This window comes from Oncorhynchus kisutch, unplaced genomic scaffold (assembly GCF_002021735.2).
Source record: "Oncorhynchus kisutch isolate 150728-3 unplaced genomic scaffold, Okis_V2 scaffold1163, whole genome shotgun sequence".
Taxonomy (NCBI): Eukaryota; Metazoa; Chordata; class Actinopteri; order Salmoniformes; family Salmonidae; genus Oncorhynchus; species Oncorhynchus kisutch.
This window is the reverse complement of record NW_022263108.1, coordinates 60,752-81,601: the sequence shown is the minus strand read 5'-3', so window position 1 is coordinate 81,601 and position 20,850 is coordinate 60,752. Positions and strand designations below refer to the sequence as shown.

Here is a 20,850-nt window from a genome sequence, read left to right as displayed (position 1 = left end):
CTCTAGTGGTAAACCTACATTATGAATGGAGTTTAGTGGAATATGATAGCAGTTGTTTGAGACGATATTATTAGAGAATCTAAAATATTGAAGTGAATAACAGTGAATGCAGACCTCACAACAACACCAATAAATGTTTTCTATTTGGTGGTCAATATGCAATGTTTTCATGTCAAAGCACATTACACAGCCTGTGTCCCAATCAAAAGGCAGCATCCTTGCTGATTGGGAGGCCAGTCGAGGCTGCTGGGGGAAGAAACGGACCATAATAATGTCTGGAACGGAGCAAATGGAATGGCATCAAACATATGGAAACCATGGAAAACCATGTGTTGGATGTATTTGATACCATTCCAACCAATTCTGCTCCAGCCATTACCATGAGCCTGTCCTCCAAATTAAGGTGCCACCAACCTCCTGTGGATGCCACCATCATTAGCCTATGGACGGTGGTTGTTCCTAGGGGTATCATTGCAAATACTAGCCTTGACTGATGAGACTATAGCCCTTGACAATAACGATGAATTATATATTATACACTATAGCCAGAATGATATTTTATCTTGCTCTCTTCCACACCATAATGTCAGCCACTAGGCTACATACGCCTATCTATTCTCAAAGCTTGTGAAAATGAAGTTGATAACAAGTTAATAAAGATACAAGCCATTGTGTACACAATGGGGTGTGTGTAAGGGGACACAGACACATAGAGAGAGGATAGATGCTTATTTATTTTGTACAAACCCTTTGAAAATGTGTGATAATGTGACAATACTGAACACTATGGTCAAAAGGTCACTGTGAGAGTAGCAGTACGCCCATTTATTTGAAGCAATTCTTAGTCCTATGAAGAAAAAAAATCATAGAGATGACGTGGTCATTGTCCGGGGCGGTTCTTTAACTTTTCAGGAAATGAGAGTGAAAACAAAACCACAGATCTGCAACTTCACAAATGAGACCTGCGCATAGTCATTTTCTAGCTGAAGTTGGGACATATTAATCGGCATAAAAATATATATATATAAATGGAATCTGGCGCCTATGGGGCCTCGCTGGCCGGAGGTGACTTCGATTTTATGAGCTTTGTTAAACAACCTCAAACCATAGTCCGCATCTTGAGCTGGGTGAGTGATTTACTCTAGGTTGACAGCCAGCTAAGCGTGTTATCTTTGGAAACTTTTGAAGTAGCTAACGTTAGCAACCATAGCTGTTTAGCAACCACGGTCTGTTTAACTACAGTGCACATCACCGTTGTATTTTCTTTTTATGGAAAAGCTTTGCGCATCAAGGCAAGAAGACAACATGAAAGAGTTGTTGACCTGTTTTCTAGTTTGTGATGTTGTGGAAAAGTTTGCGAATGACACTTGGCTAATGCTAGCTAACAGGTTATCCAGCTGTGTTCTAGTAGGGAACTTTTACTCGTGACCAGTTTAGCTGTGTCAACCAAACTAAGCGTTTTGCCAACTGTTGATGATGATAGTTGTAAGCCTGCCAACGGCCAGCTTTTGAGCTACAGATGTTAGTAGCTTGCTGCTGTGACTTTAGCTCGCTGGCATGACGTGAAGAGGTTTGTTTAGCTACTATCTGATCAACTGTCAGTCTGACAGATCCACCACACCACACGGTCATCCCATCAACTTCCGTACCCCTGTAAAGTTCTGCAAGGATAGCTGTGATGACAATTTGTTTGCATACAACTATCTATATTATTATAAGATGGACAATATGTTTAGTTTAATGGGGTAAAACATGTTCATTGATGTTGCATTACACTTCAATGTCAAGAAGAGATCTTGGATGCACTGAGCTAGCTAACCAAAAGCTGAAGCCCTTGTGGAAAAGTCCCATTGGATACCAATCGGAAATCATCACGGGATACAGGTCATGGGGCCCCAGTTTGGTTGTTTTCACTTAAAAACCCCAATGGGGTGACCGAGGAGCAAGCTCAACGCAACTTGCAACTGCTCAGTTCACTCGCCCCAGGCAACCCCAAAAATTGACCCAGAAAAAAGATACATTTATTTTTGTGTCTCTGTTTCACAATTTTCCTTCAATTCGCAAGTGGCTGATGTGTCTCACCGGAGAAAGCATCCGATCGAGTGAAACAGGCTACACATACAGGAGACAGAGGAGCACTATCTATCTGATGCTGTCTGGTCAAAAGGAGCATGACATTGTTGCCGCCTGTAGCATTGAATGCAAGGGCAGCCAGCAAGCATTTGGCTTCCTTGATACAAATAAAATAATAGCCAATCAGCGTTGCGCTAAACTGAGTGAGCCCACACATTTCACCCACACACTGCTATAAGGGTTTCAATGGGAATTCCAATAGAATGCAGATTTTGTGGTTGATAGAGTAGCCGACTACAGGTCGGCTTCATAAGGCTGTCCACATCCACTACGGGTCGGCTTCATAAGGCTGCCCACATCCACTACGGGCCGGCTTCATAAGGCTGTCCACATCCACTACAGGTCGGCTTCATAAGGCTGTCCACATCCACTACAGGTCGGCTTCATAAGGCTGTCCACATCCACTACAGGTCGGCTTCATAAGGCTGTCCACATCCACTACAGTCGGCTTCATAAGGCTGTCCACATCCACTACAGGTCGGCTTCATAAGGCTGTCCACATCCACTACAGGCCGGCTTCATAAGGCTGTCCACATCCACTACAGGCCGGCTTCATAAGGCTGTCCACATCCACTACAGGCCGGCTTCATAAGGCTGTCCACATCCACTACAGGCCGGCTTCATAAGGCTGTCCACATCCACTACAGGCCGGCTTCATAAGGCTGTCCACATCCACTACAGGCCGGCTTCATAAGGCTGTCCACATCCACTACAGGCCGGCTTCATAAGGCTGTCCACATCCACTACAGGCCGGCTTCATAAGGCTGTCCACATCCACTACAGGCCGGCTTCATAAGGCTGTCCACATCCACTACAGGTCGGCTTCATAAGGCTGTCCACATCTACTACAGGTCGGCTTCATAAGGCTGTCCACATCCACTACGGGTCAACCCCTGAAATCATACCAAACATACACAATGGCTTGAAAGTTAAGCATTTCACTGTACTTGTGCATGTGACAATAAAACTTGAACATACTCCCCTTGAAGTTATCCTCTACCGTTACGCATCCCTCCAGACATATTACCTTTCATGTTTTTTCTTCCCAGGATGTACTGTATGTCCTCATGTGATTGGTTACAGGTTGTCTAACACTGTGCTACACCTGTCTTATATGATAACAGGCCTATGTGATAATATGATAACAGTCTTATATGATAACAGGCCTATGTGATAATATGATAACAGTCTTCTATGATAACAGGCCTATGTGATAATATGATAAGTCTTATATGATAACAGGCCTATGTGATAATATGATAACAGTCTTCTATGATAACAGGCCTATGTGATAATATGATAACAGGCCTATGTGACGGACCCCAAGGTGTTCTAACCGACATGTTGTTGTCTCTTCAGATCTTTTCCATAGTGGTGTTTGCCACCATCACTGGAGAAGGCTATGTCAACCCTTCACTCCTGCCTGACACCAAATGCATGTTCAACAGGAATGACAGCGCATGCGGCTTCGGAGTGGGTATCGGAATTTTGTCCTTTCTCGCCTGCGTGGTCTTCATCATACTGGACGCCTACTTCCCTCAGATCAGCAACGGCAAAGAGAGGAAGAACATTGTCACTGTTGACTTGGTCTTCTCTGGTTAGGGGAAAACATTTGTTTTCTGATACTCCAATGCTAAATCTGTAAGGCTGTAGTTTGGCACCCAGAACTGACACTTATGGACAGATTTTTCAATGATAATCTTGGCAACACTTGAATAGCTTCCTTACAATGCATTACAAGCAGGTTTATAATGCCTTATGCCATATGCACAATTCACTATACTTGACAAGTTAGGTACTAAAGGTGCACTGCTTATAAACATCTATAACTACACTCATTGTGTAGTTGCTCATATGGTGTTATGAATGCCCTTATAATGCATTAGGAAGAGGGAATTCGTAGGAAATGTTACCATAAACATTACTTTCCCTCCTCTGTCAGGAGTGTGGACGTTGTTCTGGTTCATCTGCTTCTGTGTCCTGGCCAATCAGTGGTCTCACACCACTGAAGTAGCAGGCATCCCTGTCGACGCCGCCCGAGCCGTAGTGGCCTTCTCCTTCTTCTCCATTGTCACTTGGGTGAGTCAGTCTTTCTCTCTTTTTTGTCTCTTTCTTTCTCTCAACTGGCATGTAACTATTTGAAACTGCTAGCTGCAGCTGGTCTGAGCGGTCGACAGTGAATGCCCTAACCCGCTAGTAATTAATGCTGATTGTTAGTGTTCTGACTTGCTACAGGCTGTCAGGCAAGAACAAGGCAGATGTGTCCTTTTCCAGAGATGTTTTATCTCTTGGTCACCACCACACAGCTACACACACACACACACATAGAAGTAATCTTTGTGGTTCTATAAGGAAAGGAGAATACATATTAACTCTGATAATGCAGCTATATAATAGGACATGTATATAGATGAAATAGTGTAGCATAGCATTTCAGACCCATATTCACATATAACTACAGATGGGGAGAGGCTAATCACTGATGAGGCTGCCAGTCAGGATTCATGGCTCTGTCTCTTGTCCAGCTAGAGGTTTTCTAAATCAAGTGTGCAAGCGCCAGCGCACCAGGCATTCTAGAATCTTCTACTTATCTTACACATAACACTCTCTGGCAGTAATTGTAACATGCACATAATGCTCTACATCTGCATTGCTTGCTGTTTGGGGTTTTAGGCTGGGTTTCTGTATAAGCACTTTGACACGTGTTATGGGATTTTTAAAAACGTATTTACCAATATTTCCTCTCACAGGCTCTATTGACTACATTTGCTTATACAAGATATCGCCAAGGAGTGAGTGACCTTGACCAGGGCTACACAGACCCAGCCAAAGACTACAGCACTCCTTACCCATCCACCTCTGCCTATCCCCCGTACCCCACCAGTGGGCCAGAGGGCTACCAGCAGTCCCCTTTCACCCCCCAAAACCAAGAGGATCCAGCACCATACCAGCCCCCGTCTTACTGAGGGACTGGACCATTGACCAGATTTGGGGGGGTGGGTTGAGTTTTTAAGTTGCCATTGGTGCCTGTAGCCTGGTCCCAGATCTGTTTGTGCTGTCTTGCCAACTCCTACGGTCATGCCAAACACAAAAAGATCTGGGACCAGGCTATGTTGCCTCAGCTATGTGGACTGATCTCAGCACTCCACTGGTCCTCTCCTTTCACCTAACTGTTTAAGTCTTAGCTGGTGTTGCGCTTACATGATGAAGGGTGTGTTGACATGATTTCAGTTGGTATTCATATTGTAGTTTAGGTTGTGAATGGATATGTTGCTGCATTTTTATACATACAACTAGAGTGCCTGAGCTGAGCTTCAGGTAGAATCTAAGGAAAACTGTTATTAGGGTAAAACCTAGAATGCCATGGAAAAATATGAGATTCAGAGTGCCATCACCACTTGAGGTAACTGCCATATGTTCTTTCTGTTGTTCTCTGCACTGTTTGTCTTGTAACATATGTAATGCAGTCATGTGGACACTGAAGTTCAGATCAAACCACTAAAACATATGTCGCTGGGAACATTGCTTTGTATCGCAATTAATGAGGCTATGCTATGCTATGCTATGCTATGCTATGCTATGGACACACTGTATTTTTCTATGCTGCCTAATCCAGTTATATGGTATAGTGCCTATACAAATACCTTTTGATAATTTCAATGTATTTCAACGTTATAGAAAGCCCAGAATATCAGAACGTATTGCCATATATGTAGAAATCAAATGTATTGCTAAATTATTGACAAACGAAGATTGTTTTTGTTTTTCTCTGCAAACCCATACTTTTATTTGTCCCAATAATGGGTGCACTGTCTGAAAAATGCTACCTTTAACGACTACTATCAGTGCTTTTAAAAACCACCACTGAACTCACTCAGAGCCTATTTCCTGTACCCAGTTTAAACCTACTTCTGGACTGAAACTCACGCTTAATGGAAAAGCTCCATTGCAAGTAGATTTTTGTCCAGGAATAGGTTTCTTAATCTTGGTCTGGGAAACCAGCCGTACATTTTTGGGGGGTAAATTGGATAACACGTTATCTTTCTGTCATGTGAATGTCATTTGTAGTGCATGCTCCCAAGTCATGTTAACCCTTTCATTTGATCTTTTTTATTGTAGTTTCAAACAAGTCTGTAATATAGTTGGTAAACGAGGGTGTGTGTTTAGTATCAGGAACGCCCTCTCCTCAACTTCTTTGTCTCCTACCTTCATCTATTCTGAACGTGCCTGGGAACGGTTTTATTCAGTTCTTGTCCATGACACACACCTTTTCAGACAAACTCATATCAGAATTCTCATAGATGAGTTTAACAAAATACCATCTAGTAGGTAATATATACAGTATATTGAATTGTAATGGTAATGGTATTGAAAGAAAATGAGTAGGCTGCCAGTACGTTTCAATAAACTAGTGAACTATTAACAAAATATCTTTACAAAATAATACATATGGGAGCAGTCAGCATACTACATTAGGACACACAACTGCAATGTGTTTTGACTACTAGTCTTCCTCAGGCAGCGTTGTGATATTAGATTGAATTTTTTTTGTAAATGACCTATGCCTTTTAACCCTCCTGGGCATGACAATGACTTCCATACAGTACCAGAGTAAGAACCTTCATCAAAAACGACATATGGTCCTGCCTTTGTTCTTGGTATATCTTTGGTACAAGCTCATTTATTTACGTTCTCTCTGATGAAGTGATCTCACCAATTATTATGCCCTCTGTCTTGGGTTTCAAGATTGCTTTGCAGTCTGTTGCACAAAGTGCCTTATAAAAGCCTACTACACCACCAACCGAACCTTTGCCAAATAAAGGCTTTTCCTGTTTGGAGACTGGCCCTTTTTTTTAAGAAGGGTGTATTCCAAAGGCAAATATTTGAGCAGCCGCTAAGTAGCGAGAGTAAAGGAGCCGGTGAAAAGTAGATAAGGTTTACAACTATAACTAGTAACGCTATTTGTGCTCTCCCTCTCTGGGTGGGCCCTGTGTGTCACCTCTAGTTATTATGTTTCACATTGGACGCGGAGCTTACTGAAAACACAGACATTGTGCAACATAAACATCCCATGACTCTTGTCAATTTTTCAATGTATGCCAATGCCAGGAACCTTTCACTACTAACATAGTGTGTGGTATTTGAAGTCTAGCACCGTCACTGCTATCATGGACATGAGTTTGTTGGACATTGCATGCGATTAAATTACCGACTGACTGATCTACAAGAAACCTTGCATCATAAATAACTACTGATCAGTCAGTCACTCTTTACCCTGATACATTACGTTTTTTTTATCCTCTCGAACACGGCAAATGATTTCAGATGTGCTGTTGCACCTGCATTGCAATAAAAGTCACATATTAGATATGTTTCAACGTTGCAAACAACAAACAGTTTACGCAAGCAGCGCATAGTAATCCAGAATACTTTTCAATTCGTAGGCTAGGTAGATTTCGTTGCCTGGGCGGGACTTATTTTATACTGTCACTGAACAAGGAAGTAGCCCATGGTTTCCCCAATGATGCAAACGATGGAGACTGAACACTGTAGCCTAGATTTAAACGAAGCGGTGTTGTCGCCAATCAAACCATTATCGGACTGTTATTTGGCGGCATATCACTTGTAGTGAGTATCGTTCTAACATTATTTGTAACAGTTGCGCATCCATGAAGCTTCGTGTCGCCTTTATTTAATATTATCCGACAATTCTAGAGCATATCCTAGTTAAACGGGAGCACTCATATGTTGTCACATGTACTTCCCCGTTTCATGTTCGAATTAGGCCTACTCACTAATCTGTCAGTAGTGTGATGATGGGGGCTCGAGTTGGCATGTTTTAAAATGCACTATAGATATATACATAAAGGTATGTGGACACCTTCAAATTAGTGGATTCGGCTATTTCAGTCATACCCGCTGCTGACAGGTGTATATAACATTGGCAGTTGATTGGCCTTACTGAAGAGCTCAGTGACTTTCAACTTGCACCGTCATAGGATGCAACCTTTCCAACAAGTCAGTTGTCAAATTTCTGCCCTGTCAGAGCTGCCCCTGTCAACTGTAAGTGCTGTTACTGTGAAGTGGAAACATCTAGGAGCATGGAGCAGCTGAAAGTAGTATTTTTAAGCACATAGCGTGTAAAAAATAGTCTGTCCTGGTTACAAAACTCCACACCAAGTTCCAAACTGCCTATGGAAGTGTAACAGTATAACTTTAGACCGTCCCCTCGCCCATACCCGGGCGCGAACCAGGGACTCTGCACACATCAACAACAGTCACCCTCCACAAAAGCCGCGGCCCTTGCAGAGCAAGGGGAACTACTACTTCAAGGTCTCAGAGCAAGTGATGTCACCGATTGAAACGCTATTTAGCGCGCACTGCTAACTAAGCTAGCCGTTTCACATCCGTTACAGAAGCAATGTCAGCACAATAACTGTTAGTCAGGAGCTTCATGGATTGGGTTTCCATGGCCGAGCAGACGCACACAAGCCTAAGATCACCATGTGCAATGCCAAGTGTCAGCTGGAGTGGTGTAAAGCTCACCGCCATTGGACGCTTCACCATCTGGCAGTCCGAAGGACAAATCTGGGTCAGGAGAACACGAACTCAACCCCATTGAACACCTTTGGGATGAATTGGAACTCTGACTGCGAGCCAGGCCTAAGTGCCCGACCTCACTAATGCTCTTGTGGGTGAATAGAAGCAAGTCCCCGCAGCAATGTTCCAACATCTAGTGGAAAGCCTTCCCAGAAGAGTGGAGGCTGTTATAACAGCAATGTTCCAACATCTAGTGGAAAGCCTTCCCAGAAGAGTGGAGGCTGTTATAGCAGCAAAGGGGGGACATACAGGCGCAATGCCAGTGGAAGTCTGCCAGTCTAACACTGCTGTAAAACCCATTATAAACCAACGACATGACCACACAGCACTGTAGGTAGAAGCAGTATCTAGTCTTGTCATTTATAACTGCAGGAATGTAAAAGACAAGGTCATACATCAGTAGGAAGATAGGCCTACTTTGAATAGTGACTGCTTGTATGTGAATATTGTCATTCAACACCATTTATCTACAGCAGAACATATTCAAAACAATTAAAATGCATAAACTATTGCAATCAAAAATAATTTGAAACAACTAGGCCTAGAGACCTATTATAGTGACCTTAACCTGTCACCTAGTAGTCTCTAGACAGCTGGGATGCCTCCCACAATGTTGCTACCCGAGGTTAATCACCTGGCAACATTGTCAAGAGGTTCGGATCTCTTGGCCTAACAGCTAAATTATTGAGTAGCTGGACCCGAGTTTGAGTCCCGGTCAGGGCTACCCCTGAATTTGCTAGCAGCAGGTACCATCACATGGTATGCTCAGTTGAAAGACCGAAAACAGTTAGTCTATGCTCATTCTGCATCCCCTGCCCAACAGCAGTCACTGTGAACCATTTATTGTCTTGACACACGTGTCCTTTAATGACATATAAACTTTGTAGCGCCAAAGTCCATTATATGGGGCGGCAGGGTAGCCTAGTGGTCAGAGCGTTGGAGCCTAGTGGTTAGAGCGTTGGACTAGTAACCGAAAGGTTGCAAGTTCATATCCCCGAGCTGACAAGGTAGAAATCTGTCGTTCTGCCCCTGAACAGGCAGTTAACCCACTGTTCCTAGGCCGTCATTGAAAATAAGAATTTGTTCTTAACTGACTTGCCTAGTTAAATAAAGGTAAAATAAATATATGGCTGTTGAAGACCGTTTCTGCAGATGTTGCCTTTCTTTGAAAACCGATATCTGCGTGTAACTAACTTTCTCCTTTGCTTTATCCTGACAATCATATTTATTTAAAGTAACTGTCCACTGAAAATCACTTTTAAAAGTTCTTATTCTATTACCTCATAACTAAATAATGTTGTTGACTCATCCTATACTCGTATTTGTGGCCAAAGCATAAATTGGAGAAGAAGAAAATATATATATACCCACCTCAAACAGATTGTTTCATATATGCTGGCTATATCCTCATAGAGGATAATGTAGCTGGCCAATCAGCAGTCTACTCATGTGAATATTTTTAATGACCAGCATACGCCCACACCATTCTGTTGTTGAGGTACGCCCACACCATTCTGTTGTTGAGGTACGCCCACACCATTCTGTTGTTGAGGTACGCCCACACCATTCTGTTGTTGAGGTACGCCCACACCATTCTGTTGTTGAGGTACGCCCACACCATTCTGTTGTTGAGGTACGCCCACACCATTCTGTTGTTGAGGTACGCCCACACCATTCTGTTGTTGAGGTACGCCCACACCATTCTGTTGTTGAGGTACGCCCACACCATTCTGTTGTTGAGGTACGCCCACACCATTCTGTTGTTGAGGTACGCCCACACCATTCAAAAACAGAAAAGCTGCTTTTTAACATACTATTTCAAAAAAATACTCATATTATAATTAATTATGAGTCAAATTGAATAGACATCTAGACACAATGGGCAATTACTTTAAAGTGGATTGGTGTGCAGGGAAACATATCATAAAGTCTTTAAAATTACACAAAGACCATTCAAATGGATGATCAGAGTGGGTGGATAACAACGCAGACCTATTATAACGATATAAAACATGTTATAGTCCATGCATTGCAGACTTCCACTGTGGGTTTACCAGTCAACACTCCGCAGGTAACCTATTTGAGTAATATAGCCTGCTCCCAGGTCTGTTTTTGTTGTCTTGCTAACTGCTATTGTCATTGTCTTGGTAGCACGAACAGATCTAGGGCAAGGCTACTTTGAAGACACCGCCATCATGACATGCTGTAATTGCATCGCAGACACACCTTGGTGTGTCCTCAGGTCTAAAGTTGTCATAGTGATAGGAGATTGTCTTTTGGGTAATGGCTGATACTAGATCAGTGAATTTTCAACCTTGACCTTTGTGCATGTGTGCACTGCAAGCATAGGTAAAGTCAACAGATTGTGCCTCTAGTCTGGCCTCATCCCATACTGTCTGTTCTGTAGCCTCTAGTCTGCGATCGTCCAATACTGTATGTTCTGTAGCCTGGCCTCGTTCCATACTGTATGTTCTGTAGCCTCTAGTCTGGCCTCATCCCATACTGTCTGTTCTGTAGCCTGTAGCCTGGCCTCGTTCCGTACTGTATGTTCTGTAGCCTCTAGTCTGGGATCGTCCAATACTGTATGTTCTGTAGCCTGGCCTCGTTCTGTACTGTATGTTCTGTAGCCTCTAGTCTGGCCTCATCCCATACTGTATGTTCTGTAGCCTCTAGTCTGGGATCGTCCAATACTGAATGTTCTGTAGTCTGGCCTCGTACTGTATGTTCTATAGCCAACTCTTTAGCCTATCATTCGTTGTCATGTTGAAAAGTTAAACAATATAAACCTTTTCAGCAGAACATACAGTTTGGAACGAGGCCAGACTACAGGCTACAGAACATACAGTATGGAACGAGGCCAGACTACAGGCTACAGAACATACAGTATGGGACGAGGCCAGACTACAGGCTACAGAACATTCAGGTTGGAATGAGGCCAGATGAAAGGCTACAGTACATACAGTATGGAACGAGGCCAGACTACAGGCTACAGAACATACAGTATGGGACGAGGCCAGACTACAGGCTACAGAACATGCAGTATGGGACGAGGCCAGACTACAAAACATACAGTATGGAATGAGGCCAGGCCACAGAACATACAGTATGGGACGAGGCCAGACTACAGGCTACAGAACATACAGTATGGGACGAGGCCAGACTACAAAACATACAGTATGGAACGAGGCCAGGCTACAGAACATACAGTATGGAACGAGGCCAGACTACAGGCTACAGAACATACAGGTTGGAATGAGGCCAGACTACAGGCTACAGAACATGCAGGTTGGAATGAGGCCAGACTACAGGCTACAGAACATACAGTATGGGATGAGGCCAGACTACAGGCTACAGAACATACAGTATGGGACGAGGCCAGACTACAGGCTACAGAACATGCAGGTTGGAATGAGGCCAGACAGGCTACAGAACATACAGTATGGGATGAGACCAGACTACAGGCTACAGAACATACAGTATGGGACGAGGCCAGACTACAGGCTACAGAACATACAGGTTGGAATGAGGCCAGATGACAGGCTACAGTACATACAGTATGGAATGAGGCCAGATGACAGGCTACAGTACATACAGTATGGAACGAGGACAGACTACAGGCTACAGAACATACAGTATGGGACGAGGCCAGACTACAGGCTACAGAACATACAGTATGGGACGAGGCCAGACTACAAAACATACAGTATGGAACGAGGCCAGGCTACAGAACATACAGTATGGGACGAGGCCAGACTACAAAACATACAGTATGGAACGAGGCCAGACTACAGGCTACAGAACATACAGTATGGAACGAGGCCAGGCTACAGAACATACAGTATGGAACGAGGCCAGGCTACAGAACATACAGTATGGAACGAGGCCAGGCTACAGAACATACAGTATGGGACGAGGCCAGACTACAGGCTACAGAACATACAGTATGGAACGAGGCCAGGCTACAGAACATACAGTATGGGACGAGGCCAGACTAGAGGAACAATATGTTGACTTTACCTAGGCTTGCTTTCTATACATGCACAAAGGTCAAGCAAGACAAGAGTGGTGAAGAGTAGTTGTCAATTACCTTGCTAGGTTTTCCCCTTTGGACTTGCGGTGGTTAATCAATACTAATCCCCCAAGTCTAGTTAAAGTTCACCACCGTTGTTGTTACCCTTAGTCATGGTTGCACAGCCAATCCCTTTCAGCTGATAACTAAGGAGTTCAGTGCTCAGCATTCAATTAACTCTGGGCAACGGAAGAGTGTAGCTGGTCCATTGGTGCGGTTGTGGAATTGAGATGACAGTCGGCCAGCATTCAGGAAGGAGGAGGAGGAGAAGAAAGGGTAACTCCATACTACCAGAGCTCTTGTTTGTTTCAGTGACAGCAGATCCTGCATGGACTCTGTGATTTGAGGAGTTTGTTGTGAGGTACTATATGGAGAAGAGGTAACTAGGTCCCAGATCAGTTTGTGCGTGCTTGCTTATACCTCACCTACTCCTATGTATGGCATGACCATGACCATAGTATTTGCTCTAGAGCCCGAACAGATCTGGGACCTGGCTAGAGGAGAGACATGTTGGAGATATGTACTATAGTGTGTGATGTCTGTAGTGTCTAGTTGGGATTCCATCCATCACAGATACTTTACCCTGTAATTGATGCTGTGTGTTTGAGGACCTACATGCTCACACCTCAGGCACTTCTTAGTGTGGGTGCACAAACAACAATCTGTTTTCTGGTGATTTAGTTTCAACCAGCTGATGTGTGCGTGCCTGTGTGTTAGACTAGCATGCCGGAGAGGGAAGTCTGCCACAGAGCAGAGAGTCTCAGGGTGTCATAATGGACTTCTGTTTGGCTGGGGGCCCTGGCCACAGTCCTGGTATAAAAGAGCCTTTGAGCAGAAGAGAGGCTGCTGCTGCTGGCTTTAGAGACATTATACCCTGGTCACAGGATGTGTCGCTCCTGGAACCGACTCAAAGTGAGGTCACCAAGATTTTCTTGAGGGTGTACATGTTGGTGTATTTCTGAGAGCGCATTTCAAATGGATGCTTCATTCGATTTCGATACTGCCTTTCACCCCGATTCACATTTGAGATTTTTTCAGTTAACATTTAGGCTATGCCACATGTATTTGTTTCTTCTCCGTAATTAATCTAGATCTGAGTACTTCCATGACGATATCAAGAATAGAAAAAAATTCTAAAAGTTCTGATTGGTCTAATTAATTCTACACTCAACCAATGAGTTGAGCCAGAGTCAGAATACTTGAAAATTCGTCATTGGTTTTGCTTCCCTGATTGGTTAGAGATGATCCAATTACTGATTACTATGTTCTGTACAATACCCATCATTTTGACATTACCACAAATGACTTCAACGACGGCGGTCTCAGACTGAAGTATGTATCAAACATAGAGAAGCTGAAGAATTCAGTTTGAATCATCAGCCAACATTTAGGCTACATTGAGTGTAGAATACATTTTTTCAGATGTATGGAGACAGTTCTATCAAAAAAGCCACCAATAATGCTGTGGCAAACTGTTTCTTATTTAGATGTACCAAAACGTAGGCAGGATTGCATTTCCTTATTCTGTCGCCTGTTGGCTTTCTCTCTCACGAGTGATGTTGATTGAGTATCTGATAAGCAGAACACATGTACACATGAGATTTGCTACTGAGATGAGGTCCCTCTGGGATAATGAATCCAAATCTATTTTTATTGGTCACATACACGTGTTTAGCAGATGTTATTGCGGGTGTAGCGAAATGCTTGTGTTAAGACTACTCTACATGTACACCACTTGTTAGCTTAGCCAAATCCTAAAAGTAGGCCAGTTAACACCCTCATCTGACTGAGAGTTTTGAATGACAAGGTTTTTGGGGTGGTTTCCGGGTGTCTACTTGCTACCTTTCCTGTTTTACCTGTTCAAAAACGACATATTGTCCCATTTTACGTCACTGAATGGGCCACTCCCAGGCTCCACGTCGACACACTGCCTGCACACCTGTGGCCAGCTTCTATTGGTCTCACCTGTAGCTACCGCTTCTTCCTCCTTCACAGCAGGACTGAGCATTGGTTGTACATAGACATTCTCTTCAGGATCTGCAAGCTAGTGTTCTTTCAGTGGTCTGCTACATGGACAGACGTGAGCCTTAAAGAAGAACGTCCTTGTGAGCAGAGATTCTATAATTATTTTCAGTTTTTTACAGGCAAACTGGATCTGAATGAAGCTGGTGTGTATTGTATACTGTTGTCTGGTGTGAAATCTCACACATTATTTATTTGAATGTTAATGTACTGATTTGATGTTTCACTGATATTAGTCTCTTGTGAAAGACTTAACAAATGTTAAATCAAGACATCTAATCCATGTGACATCTTCAAGGAGTTCTTCAGCGGTTGTGGGGTTGTTATAGTGCCGTCAGATTCTAAAGCTGCTATATCTCTCTCAATTGCACTGAGATACACATGATGATTGAGAGTCATGAGACTCAACACTGATTGTCTATAGGATCGAGGCCAAAGTCATAACAACAATACATGGTTATCTAACTACTGGTGAGGGTGAGTGGGTTGAGTGAGTGGGTGAAAAGGAGGCGAGGAGAGGAATCAAGGAAATACAATTGAGATTCTACCTGTGTACTGTAGCTGAGGAGGGCAGCCTTTCCCTCAAATCAGACCTCTGACAACTCCATTCTCCTCTCCTTAACCTTTTCAGATCCCTCCCCCATGCCTGTTTCTCCAGGCTACACCCAACTGGAGCAGAATGATCCGTCTATGAACCCCCTGCGCATCTCAGTCGGAGGACTTCCCATGTTGGCCTCCATGACCAACACCTCAGACCCCCGATTCCGCCTCAATTTGAAGGCCATCGTAGCCCTGGTCCTGGCCATTGCCCTGGTCCTCCTCTACATGCACCTGAACCCGGGCTCCTACTCCGAGGTCCCCAGCTCCCGTAACTGGAAGTCTGGCCACACGGGGATGGCGATGGACGAGGTGGCCGACCGCTACAATGACACTTACCCGCTCAGCACCCCCGAGCGGACGCCGCAGGGCACGCGCTACCGCATCGGGGTCATTGCCGACCTGGACACGGACTCGCGCAGCGACAAGAAGCTGACGTGGTTCAGCTACATGCGCCGGGGCCACCTGCTGGTGTCGGAGAGTGGCACCAAGGTGGCCGTGGAATGGGACACGGAGAGGGTCCTGCTGGAGAGCCACCTGGCGGAAAAGGGCCGGGGCATGGAGCTGTCAGAGCTGGTGGTGTTCAACGGGAAGCTGTACAGCGTGGATGACCGAACGGGCGTGGTCTACCACATCGACGGCAGCAAGGCTGTGCCCTGGGTCATCCTGCCTGATGGGGACGGCTCCGTCTCCAAAGGTCAGTGAGGTAGATGAGCCAAATTCAAGTGCAGAATCGATTCCTAGGCACTCCTGTAGATCTGAAAGGATTGAAGAAGTATAAATTCTATGGTAATTGCTTCATCTTGCCTTCTAATAGGGTAGATTGCATTTTCACCATATTGCTGACACCTATTTAATCCCTCTCAGATATCCATAAGTGAATATGGAGTAGGTGTTAGGGGTCGATTTGGCATTGTGTGAGTGTCTCACTGTGTAGACCAGGCAGGCAGATTTGGAACTTAATCTGTTTATTTACTCTAAGGGGTCTGTTGAAGAACCTCATCTGGGGTAGACCACAACCATGGAAATGGAATTCGTTGGATCTCATTCTCATTTGTAAACACTTGAGTGTACAAAACATTAAGAACACCTTCCTAATATTGAATTGCACCCTATTTTGCCCTCAGAACAGCCTTAATGCATTGGGGCATGGACTCTACAAGTTGTTGAAAGTGTTCCACAGGGATGCTGGCCAATGTTGACTCCAATGTTGTGTCAAGTTGGCTGGATGTCCCTTGGGTGGTGGACCATTCTTGATACACATTGGAAACTGTTGAGCATGAAAAATCAAGCAGCGTTGCAGTTCTTGACACAAACCTGTGGCAACTACTACCATACCCTGTTCAAAGGCACTTAAATATTTTGTCGTGTCCATTCACCCCCTGAATGGCACACATACACAGTCCATGTCTCAAGGCTGAAAAATCCTTCTTTAACCTGTCTCCTCCCCTTCAGCTACACTGATTTGAAGTGGATTTAACACAGGACATCAATAAGGGATCATAGCTTTCACCTGGTCAGTCTATCTCATGGAACAAGCAGGTGTTCCTAATGTTTTGTTCACTCTGTGTATGTGTCCTTTATATGCCAAGTGGGAGAGTATATTTCTCTTAAATACTTTTTTACTCTTTGGTGCATTCAAAAGGTCTGTACAGTAGTTCAGTGAATCATAAAATCTTGATGTGTGTCCCAATGACCCTCTTTCCCTCTTTCAGGGTTCAAAGCGGAGTGGCTAGCAGTAAAGGACGAGCACTTGTACGTGGGTGGCCTGGGGAAAGAGTGGACAACCACCACGGGGGAGGTGGTCAACAACAACCCTGAGTGGGTAAAGGTGGTGGGCCATCGGGGGGACGTGCAGCACCAGAACTGGGTCCCCAAGTACAACCTCCTGAGGTCCGCAGCTGGGATCGAACCTCCAGGTGAGAGCTGCAGGGTTGAAAATGCTAACTATGCTAATGCTAACTACAAAGGCTATGCTGACTATGTTAGCCTAGCATATACAGTTAGTTACCCCTGCAAACTATTAGCATTCTCTATGATATTCAGATTCTCATGACATTCTCTCCCCAGGTTACCTGATCCACGAGTCGGCCGCGTGGAGCAACAGCCTGCAGCGCTGGTTCTTCCTCCCACGCCGCGCTAGCAAAGAGCGCTACGACGAGACGGCCGACGAGCGTCGTGCTGCCAACCTCGTCCTCAGCTGTTCGCCGGACTTCAAGGACGTCACCGTGAACCGGGTGGGCCCGCATAACCCCACACACGGCTTCTCCTCTTTCAAGTTTGTCCCCAACACGGACGATCAGATCATCGTGGCTCTCAAGTCGGAGGAGGATGCTGGGAAAATCGCCTCGTACATAATGGCATTCACACTGGACGGCCAGATCCTGTTACCTGAAACCAAGATAGGAGACGTGAAGTATGAGGGTCTGGAGTTCATTTAGGAAACAAGGACATATAGTAGCTATGTGGAACATAGTTGTTGACATTCCATGCACTCAAAAGTTAACTTGCTGCTTGTTAATTGACTGTGAAGACGACACGCAGCCCAATCGATCAATCACTGATCAGAAGCCATTTTGGTGACCTGAGGTAAGCATCAAACGCAAGAAAACAGACTGAAACAGACTTTAAAAACCTGTCATTTTTTTCATTTTATGTTGCAAAACATTTAAAATAATAATTTAGTTGCATTCCCTAATGAACTCAACTCAAGGTTTCAGGGCCAAGACATTCTGTTCAGTAAATGAGAGCCGAGAGTAGCCTAGGCTACCTGAACAAAGTCCTCTAGTTGAGGATGCCCTCTTAATGGCCATCCTCTACCTAGGCCAACGGCTGTCTTGTAAAGTAATGTAGACTTTGTCAGAATGAATGTACAAATTTACAATGCATCTTAAACTGTGATTTAACTCATAAAATGCAGATACTGTACATCTAGGAACTAATGGATTTGTTGTATTTCCCCCCCAATGTATATCACAGTTTCGTCTTACATTTTACTACATAAAATCATATACTTCAGGACACTATACCCTACGTCAGGGATCATCAACTAGTTCAGCGGTGGGATGATTTTGTTCTTGAGCGGATGGTCGGTGGGCCGGAACATAATTACAAATCATTTGTAGACTGGAAATTGACCACATGAAGCCCAAACGGATATATTTGACTAAAACGTGATCATTTCAAACCCTGCTTACATTTGTATATGATCACGTGTCTCTCTATTGTGCAGGGGAATACCTGGGAACAGATTTCCACAGTGAAGATCACTTGGAGATGATTGGCTGTGTTTTTAGTCTTTTATGTCCAACACTGAAAATACAAAAAATAAAACCCTGCTTTATGTGACTCCATTGACCTTTATGAAAATATGGTTTTTAATGGAATATAGAACAAGAGCAGAATCTCACATCATCCTGTTTTGTTTTACTGGTGTTTGTTGAGTAAAATCTATCTTGATACACCCTGAGTCTTTTATTGGGTGAGGTTGGAAAACATACAAAATCAAGAGACGTTAACCTCAAAGAAGATGACTATTTGTCTGCATTATGTAACTATCACATCATTTAGGTTGGGTACTATGAATATACCTTGTTATTAATTAGCATGTGTGTGTTATTATCATGTCATGTGGATGTGCACTTACAAAGCATTTGTCATTTGTTCAATGCTGTTTATTCTGAAAATTGATTGAACATAATACAAATGTATTAAATCATTTTACATTTAGGTTAGGGTTAGGATTTAGGGTTAGGATTTGGGGTTAGGGTTAGGATTTAGGGTTAGGATTTGGGGTTAGGGTTAGGATTTAGGGTTAGGATTTGGGGTCAGCCATTGTTTTTTCTTGTCCAAGGTTGATGAGATTAGGCTTGACCTAATCCTTGATCTCTCTTGGTTTAGTCAGTCTTATCTATTGGGAATCAAACTTAAACAATATCTACAAGCTGTGCAACCAGCCCCTCTGTGAGGTCACACTAAATGTAGAGAATCCAGTTGCATGCGTGCAGTTTTAATTACATTAGTAAATACTTTCACCCCTGTGGCTATAGCCTAGTTAAATAAAGGTTCAATCAAAATCTAATATATATCTAAGCAGTGTCATTTTACAAGGGTTTTAAAAGAACCACGACACGCACAGCAAGACACCAAGAGGTAAGATATTTAAGAATCTGAATGTCAAATGTCTTAAACTCTAGATGAACTATTGTCCTTTTAGTGCTGAATATAATGTTTGCTTTTATATTGGATATACTTGATTGTCTGTTGTACACAAATTGACTTTATGTACAGAAAATCGATTTAGTTGAAAATCAACTAAATGTGCTATGGTTTCTTATCAATACACTGTCTGGTGTGGGAAAAGCACGTTCACTAGATACAGTGATCCAGCATGGTCATTTTGGTGTAGAATACAATTTTGCTACTCTTTTACGAATAAAACACATTTGAGTTGTAATTCATTTATTGCATCAACTAAACCTATTCATGGTGGTTGTTATTGTTGGGGAAGATGGTATAATATTGTAATGACCTGACTAGATCATAAAGGAACAATTGTCCAGACAGAGGTTTGAGTTTACGAATTTACGGTTTATTACCAACTTTACACAGGCTACTGTTTGGCCGTAGTCCAAGCCAAATAAATGAAAGATAACCCACAAGCCAATCGTGATCTTCTCTTGTGAAGTCCAGACGTAAGAGAGAGAACAAAGGCTAAACCTGGTTTTAACCTCCAATGCTCCATCCCCCTGCCCAACCCCCCTCCACGCCATTCCGCCAACCGCCAGGATGTCCAGGCATTCCCGTGATTGGCAGATAGCAGGTTGATTGGCATGTCGGACCCCGCGAACACTGGGTACTGGTAAGTGCATCACAACCACCTACTAGCCTAACACATAACACACTGTCTGTGCGGGTCTGTGCGGGTCGCTACAATATATAGACATTAAAGCTTTAGGCCAATGGTTTTGCTCCTGGATGTGGGGAGATGGGCCTATATAGAAGACCCCTTTTGGCTCAAGAGCACCCCTAGAGGCAAAAGTTAATATGGTTAATACCATGAGGCAAAAACACGTGGGCTAGACTGTGAGAACCCTCACTCAATTGCTTGTCTGTCAGTTTCCCAAGCTGGTTGGTGAAAATGCTGAGGCCTTGAATCACTCCTCTGTGGCTGCTGTTGCTTCTCCATGTCCCTGGACTCTGCAACATGGAATCTATTCAGTGAGTTCCCGGATTGTACTGTCTAGTCAACTCCTATGGTTATTGTCATGCCACATGCCATGGCCATACAACACAAACAGATGTGGGACCAGGATAAGTTCAGTTGGCCAACGACACAATGAAATCTGATATTTCCATTTCTCTATTCATCACACATAAGTCATGTTAATTTGTGAATGACGTTGTTAGTAGGACAATGACATGATTTA

At 43.7% G+C, this 20,850-nt stretch overlaps 2 protein-coding genes across 6 annotated transcripts; both read left to right on the top strand.

The window, feature by feature from the left end:
* Positions 1 to 907: 907 nt before the first annotated feature.
* LOC109876852 (synaptogyrin-2-like) lies at positions 908 to 6,971 on the top strand. Of its 2 annotated transcripts, none has more exons than XM_031817832.1 (4): positions 908 to 1,127; positions 3,493 to 3,610; positions 4,076 to 4,212; positions 4,884 to 6,971. In XM_031817832.1, the coding sequence occupies exons 1-4, from the start codon at positions 1,029 to 1,031 to the stop codon at positions 5,097 to 5,099; spliced, it is 570 nt and encodes a 189-aa protein (XP_031673692.1). In that variant the 5' UTR covers positions 908 to 1,028; the 3' UTR covers positions 5,100 to 6,971. The 2 variants fall into 2 exon arrangements, with proteins under 2 accessions (XP_031673692.1, XP_031673691.1); XM_031817831.1 differs by having other exon boundaries at positions 3,493 to 3,730.
* A 648-nt stretch (positions 6,972 to 7,619) lies between these two features.
* LOC109876849 (soluble calcium-activated nucleotidase 1) lies at positions 7,620 to 19,881 on the top strand. 4 transcript variants are annotated; one of them, XM_031817828.1, is made up of 4 exons: positions 7,620 to 7,761; positions 15,456 to 16,118; positions 17,137 to 17,340; positions 17,492 to 19,881. In XM_031817828.1, the coding sequence occupies exons 2-4, from the start codon at positions 15,467 to 15,469 to the stop codon at positions 17,860 to 17,862; spliced, it is 1,227 nt and encodes a 408-aa protein (XP_031673688.1). In that variant the 5' UTR covers positions 7,620 to 7,761; positions 15,456 to 15,466; the 3' UTR covers positions 17,863 to 19,881. The 4 variants fall into 4 exon arrangements, with proteins under 4 accessions (XP_031673688.1, XP_031673687.1, XP_031673690.1 ...); XM_031817827.1 differs by lacking the exon at positions 7,620 to 7,761 and adding an exon at positions 12,917 to 13,078; XM_031817830.1 differs by lacking the exon at positions 7,620 to 7,761 and adding an exon at positions 13,985 to 14,907.
* The last annotated feature ends 969 nt before the right edge of the window (positions 19,882 to 20,850 follow it).